The 8267-nt window shown below is 38.4% G+C and overlaps 1 protein-coding gene across 1 annotated transcript in view; it reads left to right on the forward strand.

Moving 5' to 3' along the window:
- The first annotated feature begins 1292 nt into the window (after positions 1–1292).
- The window catches only part of TRPM1 (transient receptor potential cation channel, subfamily M, member 1), a 41240-nt gene continuing 34265 nt past the window's right edge, over positions 1293–8267 (forward strand). The window contains exons 1-6 of the mRNA XM_010134553.1: positions 1293–1328; positions 2190–2269; positions 3080–3275; positions 4387–4600; positions 6253–6377; positions 7080–7251. Coding sequence (XP_010132855.1) covers positions 1293–1328; positions 2190–2269; positions 3080–3275; positions 4387–4600; positions 6253–6377; positions 7080–7251 — 823 coding nt within the window. The remainder of the gene's footprint in view (positions 1329–2189; positions 2270–3079; positions 3276–4386; positions 4601–6252; positions 6378–7079; positions 7252–8267) is intronic.

Consider the following 8267-nt stretch of genomic DNA (forward strand, 5'->3'; position numbering starts at 1 on the left):
CCTGCTGAGCTCATTTTGTAACACCAGAGGTCATGAGCTAGTATGGAGTATATAAGCACAAGTTACAGCATTGGACATAGTTGCAAAACAGCAGTGAATTGGGACACTCTCTGGTTTTGAATTCATTTTGAAAAACTACTGTCATCTTGAAAAAGCTTTGTCAGAAAGCATATAAGAAGAACCTTTTAAATATTTGGGGGAAAATGGCTTTTTAGGTTCATTTGAAGAAGGAATGACTGGAGTCAACTCAGAATAGATGATCAAGTCACACAGTCTTTAGATATTAAAATTAATACTCTCTTCCTTTAAAATTTTCTACATAATTAAGCTCTTGATGCTAAGTGCCTGAAACACACGCCTTGTTTTTCAGGAAGCAACTAACATTGTAGGCTATATGGAGTTTTGCTTAACAAGTCCTTAACTCTCCCTCGCTCTGTGGTGCTGTGAGCTCCCAAACAACTTCTAAATGAAATGAGGTGGTTCTGTCTTGGTAAATCAGTAAGTATACTAGAGCAGAGAGCAGAAGTGTAGGACCTCCCAGACCACCGACAGTCAAGGCATTCTGGCTCGCAGGCACCTGAAAGAGGCAAGCGTTTACCTACCTGGGCAGCTTATGGACAGCTTTTTCATGAAGCAGAAGCTTGGGTTTGCAAATTCTTTGCAATGAGGAAACTTCAAATAGTCTCCTATTATTTCAGACATAATGGAGGAAAAGAAGTCGTTAGACAGGAACTAACAAGTTGCCAAACAAAAGAGCTTCGGAGACAGCTCTTGCCTCACACAAGAAAAAAAAGACAAACTACCACACCCTCTATTCATCATGCCACAGACGGTGCAGCACTTAGGGGGCTAGTTCAGTCTCGAAGCTATTCCCAGAGAGGCTGACGGAGCATTCATCCGACAGAAATCTGCGGCTGACTTTCTTAAGTCAGGAAACCAACAAAGCTTTTAGTTCTTTCTATAGGAAAGGTCCATTTATTTGAGGGCACCCTGGAAGTTCTTACATAATTTTTAGCTTTGTCTCTGCAAAACTTTCATTTAATTTTCATGAAGGAAACTAAAGCAAAATAAACGACATTTGCTTGCTACTTGAAAGATTAATTTAGACACAATTCCCTAATTCAAACTCAGAAGCAGCAGCTTTCATCAGCAAGGCAAAGTTATTGGCATCATCGAATCGTGAGTGGTTTTTGACATTTTTCCTTTAAAATTAAAATGCTGCTTTTGAGCTCACTTTTTTGCTGCAAAATGTTAGTTTGTTGTTGTAATCATGATGGTGCTTTGCCTTGTCGATGGTTGCAGGGACAGAGAAGGCCTGGGGTCTGCAAGTAAGAAACTCTGGGAAACTCTACCCTGCAGCTATTTCTGAACTAGCTCCCGTCAATGTTCCCAACTCAACTGGAGCCCATTTGAGCAACAGACTTTCTAACCACGTTGTGTAGATCTGTGATTTCGTTCTGGCTTGCCTACGCATCCTTGTTTTTTACATGGCTGAGAGCATGGTCTAATCAATGGTTTGCAAAGACAGTATAATAGGCCAACGCTGTTTTATTTCATCTTCAAGGTTGTTTTCCTCCTCCCGTTTCACATATACACCATGCCAGAAGAGTTTCTACTTTTTCTGTCAAATGTTTTTTCAACTTAAGGAATGCCTCTTCCTGAGACATGTCTCATTAAGAGTAAGATGTCTTAGGAATGACTGGAACTTGATTTGCAACAGGAAAAAATGATTTTGAGGAGATTGTTAATCAAGCAGGGAAAGTTTTTTTTGAAGCAATTTATACATACAAAGAACAAAATACTAAATTATTACTTGGAGAAAATACTATTAATCTACTTATGTCACAATTTATGCTGTTTTTCTGTATACTTTGAGGCCATTTACTGTTTACTTAAAAGAGGAGAAACCAGCTGCATTTTTTTTGGTAGACCTTCAGATAAACATTGTAACTTCAAGACCAACATCTTTGTGCATGAAGGTTTTTACCCACACTCGAGGTGTGGATTGTATCCAAGTCACGAAAAATTCACGTCACCTACTTGCTTCTTGAGTAGGTGTATCTGGTGTTTAAAAGTGATTTTAATTCAGTGCTTGTTTTTTTAAAAAAGTAGCTGAAAATAGAAGGCAAATGTTACTATATCTGACACACAAAAATATTTAAGTATGGGTTTTTTTCCTCCATTTCAAGGGTCAAAAGGCTTGGATAGAGAAGACTTTTTCAAAAAGAGAATGCATCTATGTAATTGCCAACAACAAAGACGTTAGCAGGTAACATTTGAAATTTTTCTTTTGGCCAGCAGAATAGGTTAATACTGAAGAAAGCGTTCTTGATTTGGATTTAGAGACGTGAATCTGAGACCCAGTCTACTCACTTCCCTTACAGGGAGATGACAGAGGAAGAGAAGTGAAAGATGTGCTTGCACTTGAATCTCTTCAGAGCCATAGGACATGTCCTACAGAGCCATGGGATGTGTCCTACAGAGACAGGCAGCAGGAGAGGCAATGAACTGTTAGTTTCTAGCTTTGCAAACCAGAGCGTACTTTTATACTGAATTCTGAAAGCAAGGGTGCAATACCGTGCACTGTGAAGCAAGTGGTACCATTTGTCACAGTTGGTATGACACCGCAAATAACAGTACTATACAGGGGGACTGGGATTCTTCGTCCAGGTATTAATATTGCTGCTACTGCAGGGGCTAGCTAGTGGTCCAGCTTGTTTTGGATAGTGAAGCGGTTTACATGAAACACTAGCTGTCACCTCTGAGTAAGAAAAATATTGTCACTGCTCCTGTTCTGCATTCTTCCTCCTTTCCTGTCCTTTAGCTTAGAGCACCTTTCCAGAGTATTACGGAGGTGAAGTGAAATTTTTTATCTTTGCTTGTTAAGAAACACCTGTGGGCTGGTAAAGCTGGCATTTGTGTGTTTGCAAACACAACAGATATGACCTGAAAGAGGTGTTTCTGTGAGCAAGGCATGGTCAGATGAAAATCTAATTTCTGATTTATTCTTTTTTTTTTTTAATCACCATCCAATATGGAAGGTACTGTAATCAATGTTGCTTCAAATTTTAACTTACAGGTGCTGCTGTGGCCAGCTCATTAATCAACATATTCCACCTCCTCCAAGTATAACAGCTAATAAAAATGGAGAGGAAACAAAGCAAGTGGAAGCTCAGCCAGAGAAATGGTCTGTCAGTAAACACACCCAAACGTACCCAACTGATGCCTATGGAAACCTTGAATTCCAGGGAGGAGGACATTCAAATAAGGCCATGGTAAGGAGCACAGGCTACTCTAAGGTATTCATCTGGTATGTTAGCTTAGTAGGTATGTGTCAGGATTCCAGCTCACTCAGTGCATCATTCATTGAAATCAGAGGTCTTTTTGCTGTATTATAATGTCTTGATGAAACAGTTTCATTGATGTTACTGTCAGTAAATACAGTTAAGGAGGCAGCTGCATGTATAAATGCCCAAGATTCCATCTCTCTGTATTAGATTTGTGGTCAAATAACCCAGCATGGATACAGATTTTTTCCCTAAGGTTTGAAGTCTAATAAAAATAGAATTAATCTTGCTTTCCTGACAAGGTCTGACAGAACTGGAAAAGGGACTACTGAGTTTCCTTAGCAGTAGAATTAACAGCAAGTCAAGCTTCTCCAAAAAATTTCTTTCAGTTTTGCCTCTCTTCTGAACACACCTAAACTTAGATTTGTTTCTTTGCCCATTTGCTTTCTTATCTCTCTACTGAAACTGCCACTGGAAACAACCACACTGCAAAAACTGGTCCAAAATACATGGGAAAGGTTGGTGGGTTTTGTTAGTAGTGGTTTGTTTGTTTTTAAAGCAGAAATAAACACAGGTTTATTCCATAGTTTTCTTTGATAGAGTAGTAGATCAAAAGGAAATCACAATGGTGGGACTAAACTGAGAAGAATGCAAATTATTGCTTTGGAGGCAGGAATATGTACCTCAGCAGTGAGCGAGATAAAATGTAACATACATCATTATTCTGAAGTTCATTGCTTCTCTTTGACAGTCAAACCAGAGGTTTTAGGAACCACGTGAAACACCTTCTAGTCATTTTCAATAGGTGGCTTCCTGCAATGAAGAGTTGTAAGAGCTTAGGATAGCTTGATTGCAGTCAGTTCTGCAGGTGAATAGAGGAAAGTGGTGCTTTTAAAGCTCAGTACGTGAGCAGTAAATTCTCAATAGCAAATGAAAGGTTTCAACCTGTTTTTTCTAATCATAAGCAGCAGAGAAATTTAATAATACGTTGCTTAAAAAATGTAAAACTTTTTCTTCAAGATGGAAGGCATTCTTTGCTCAGTCAACAGACAATTTATGGAGCAGATGGAGTGATAATATTACACATTGCTCTTTGCAGTATATCCGCGTGTCGTATGACACTAAACCAGATTCTCTGCTGCACCTCATGGTGAAGGACTGGCAACTGGAACTGCCCAAGCTCTTAATCTCTGTCCATGGAGGCCTCCAGAACTTTGAAATGCAACCTAAATTAAAGCAAGTATTTGGAAAAGGTCTGATAAAGGCTGCCATGACCACAGGAGCTTGGATTTTCACTGGAGGTGTTAGTACAGGTAAGCAATTACCAGCACTTTTAGTTTACTTAAGAATTCAATGATGTTCATTCACTAATCTTTCTCACAGGCAGATTCAAGTCTACATGAATGAGTCATTACCTGCTAGACCAAAATGGAGCGTTGTAATAATTTGTGTTAATTTCCTACTCAGACCAGACCATAAGATTTTCCTGGGTCAATATCAATTTGCATTACTTGGTGTTATGCCTGAAAAAAAATTTCATACTTACTTTCAGTAGCAAAGAATCTACCACTAGTTATAATACATTTTTTTCAGTGGTTGGTTATCCTTGTAGCTCAGAAATCTCCTACCCCAAATTTGCACAGCTATAGCTTCTTACTTTGGTGAAACTGTCCATAAAATTTTTACACTAAATATGTTTTCCAGTCCTTCAGTCATTATCACACCTCTGCTTTGAACTCTACATTTTTTTAGCAGCCTTCTTGAATTTTGGATGCTGCAATTTTTGAGGCAGTGCTTGATGAAGCTTTTAATCCCTGAAGTGAAACAGCCTTTCTACTTCCATTTGACACTTCCCTGTTCACGCAGCCAAGGTCTGAGTTAGCCTGTAGACTGTGTGATCTTTCTGAGAGTTATTGATCAATCGATAGTCCACTTTAAATGCCAAGAGACACTGTCTCCATGGCATCACTCACCACCACACATGCACACGCTCTGTCTTATGTAACGTATTTGTTCTTAAATGAATGAACTGTAAATTAGCAGTACTGAAATACAAACATGAAATCGGTTGTAAAAGCCTCTTCTTGAAGACACTGTAGTCTCCTGTTTGCATATTTCTCCGGTCTTCTGGCCACCTGAAACCGTTTTATGTTTCTGTGTTTCCTTCTTAACCATATCTAAAACATCAGTTGTACAGCGACTCCCCATAACTCCACCAGGAGGTTTTTGGCGCTGTTCCTGGATTCTGTCAAAAAAAAGAAGTCTGGTATGATGTCCAAGAATCGAAGGAGATGTTGAAGAATGGCTGTTTTGATTATTCCCTTTATATTGCATTTTGAGATCAGTTGGTTTCTAATTAATTTGGTTTACATAAATATAAATTCTGAGTAATCTTCAAAAAACAATCAGATGAAACTTCTATTGTATTTCTGTAGCTATCTTTATATAGCTGAAATGAATATTTGTATCAAGTTATTTCTCAGAAAACTGTAAGAATGAATTCCTCTGACTCATTTTAGAAGAAAGGTCTAATATCCTTAAGGGAGGGTGATGATTGCTATTGAGAATAATTTTTAAGTGAATAAATATTTCTTAGATAATTATAGGGTTGGGGTTTTTTGTTTGTTTAGACTCCAGTGGTAGCTTTCCATATGTGTTTAGCATTGTGTTCAATGAATAATATAATTCCAGACAATGGTACAGATTACACTGTGGCAAGTTAAGTAACTGGGTAAGTCTTTCAAAGACTTCACTGAATTCAGAACAGGATACGCATCAGGTTTACATGCAACTATTACAAAATGAAAGCATGGGTTTGCATGTTCTGTTACAAAGTAGAGATACCGGTTTAGTAGTGAAGGCAATCCAGAAAAGCAGGTAGCTCCATGAGAGACAAGAAAAAACCTCTGTTGTTTAGTGATCTCTCAAAAGTGCCAAGAATGAATTAAATTAATTGTACCTATAGGTGTCATTCGTCATGTGGGAGATGCCTTGAAAGATCATTCTTCCAAATCCAGAGGACGAATATGTGCCATAGGAATTGCACCATGGGGCATTGTAGAAAACAAGGAAGATCTGATAGGAAAAGATGTAAGTCTTTGAGGAAACTCCCATGTAATTAACAATGTCAGCTGTGTAATAAAATACACTGTTATTAATACTCCTTTTGGAGTATTAATATTTTCACTGTCACTAAAACTTGCATAAGAGCTGAAATTGAACAATTTCTTGAAGAATACCTATTGTTTAAATATATTTGTCAGGTTCTCATATATGTCCTTGAAGTAAGTATGGATGCAGTGAGATTGCCATTGCTTTCAATAGTAGAGACCTCTCTATGATAACAATTTTAGGTCCTAACTTCAGTGTGGTATGCTGAGACTTCTGTAAATCACGGAAGGGTCTTTACACATACAAGACTGGCGTTATTGTAGATGGGTACTCTGCAGCGGCATATTAATCACTAGGAACTCAAAATGAGAATGTATTTTCTAATGCAGTAAGAGGATTATGTAACAATGTGATCACAGAGAGTACATTAATGAGCTTAGGGGAACACACAGGGGAGTGCACAGATGTGACCGTCATCCTCCAAAGAAAACACTGCTGTGACAATTTGAGTTTTCAGTGTAAAAGCAAGCTCCATTTATAATTCTTCTCTATCTTTTTTGGTTATAAAGTTCTGGCTGGTTTGTTGCCTCATTAGCCATGTGCTTCTGTTGGACGATGTGTGGGGATTCTCACATTTAATTCTAGTTCTAATCTAGATGCATCTATCCTTTTGACACACAGGTAACACGGGTTTACCAGACAATGTCAAACCCTCTAAGTAAGCTCTCTGTGCTCAACAGTTCCCATACCCACTTCATTCTGGCAGACAATGGTACACTAGGTAAATATGGAGCTGAAGTAAAGTTGCGTCGTCAGTTGGAAAAACACATTTCCCTCCAGAAAATTAACACACGTAAGTACAGTGGGGCAAACTGTAAACACAACGTCTTAAAGGAAGGGAGGGAAGAAGGGCTTGAAATACATCCAGGTATTGATATTAAATGCTTCTTCCAGCTCTTTCTAGCAGGAATTCTTATTGTCATCACTTAGAAAAATACTTTTAAAAGAGATTTTTTCATGAGCGTTTTTGTAAAAAAAAAAAAATGTATCTTTAAAGATCAAATAAATAAATTTTAAAAATCCAGTAGCTGTGGTTTTCCAGCAACTTAAAAAATATCCACCAGAACAACGTAATTAAAAATGGTCCAAAAATGTTAATAGTCTTTGACTATGCACTTCAATTGAGAGCTATTGGAAAATAGACATCAGTTCTACCAGTTGTCTCTCTGACTTCTTACAGATGCCATTACAACCTGTGTAGGCCTGTATATATAAGAAAAAGCAAACATACATACTGACAATTGCATTGAACTTGACAAGAGTTTCTAAAAAGGTTTAAGTGCTCATATGGGTAGGGTAGAAAAATGAAGTGGACTGCCAGGTAAAGCCAAAAACCACAGTTAGTGATCGGTCACAGGAACATTCTATAAAGTCTTCAAGTACCGCTTTTTGCCTACGGTAAGCCTAAGAAACTGATCTCGCCAAAAAGCTGCTCGTTGCTGCTGCGTGTGGAGGCCTTGTTGTGCGCTGTTGTCCAGGGACATTTGAAACAGCTAACGTTAGGTATGCTTTTTTCATCTTTGTCTTCTGCAGAAGTGCTGGGAGAGCTGTAACATTGTAAAAGGGACCACTGGCTTGGAAGAAAGGAAGTCAGGGCCCGGAGGCAAGATGTTCTGTATCATTTCTGTTAATCCACTGGTTCTGGGAATATTGGTTCTGCTTTAAGTGGTGTTTGATGATTTTTGTCAGAAGGGCAAAGCTGGATGTACACATAGGAATGAAGAGTTCTGCGAAGGGCTGCAGTACACCTACTAGTAACAACATGCAGGGAGCTGTTTTGTATCTTTTTAACAAGCCCAGGCACCTCTT

The sequence above is a fragment of the Buceros rhinoceros genome, unplaced genomic scaffold (assembly GCF_000710305.1).
Source record: "Buceros rhinoceros silvestris isolate BGI_N320 unplaced genomic scaffold, ASM71030v1 scaffold9034, whole genome shotgun sequence".
In the NCBI taxonomy this organism is placed as follows: domain Eukaryota; kingdom Metazoa; phylum Chordata; class Aves; order Bucerotiformes; family Bucerotidae; genus Buceros; species Buceros rhinoceros.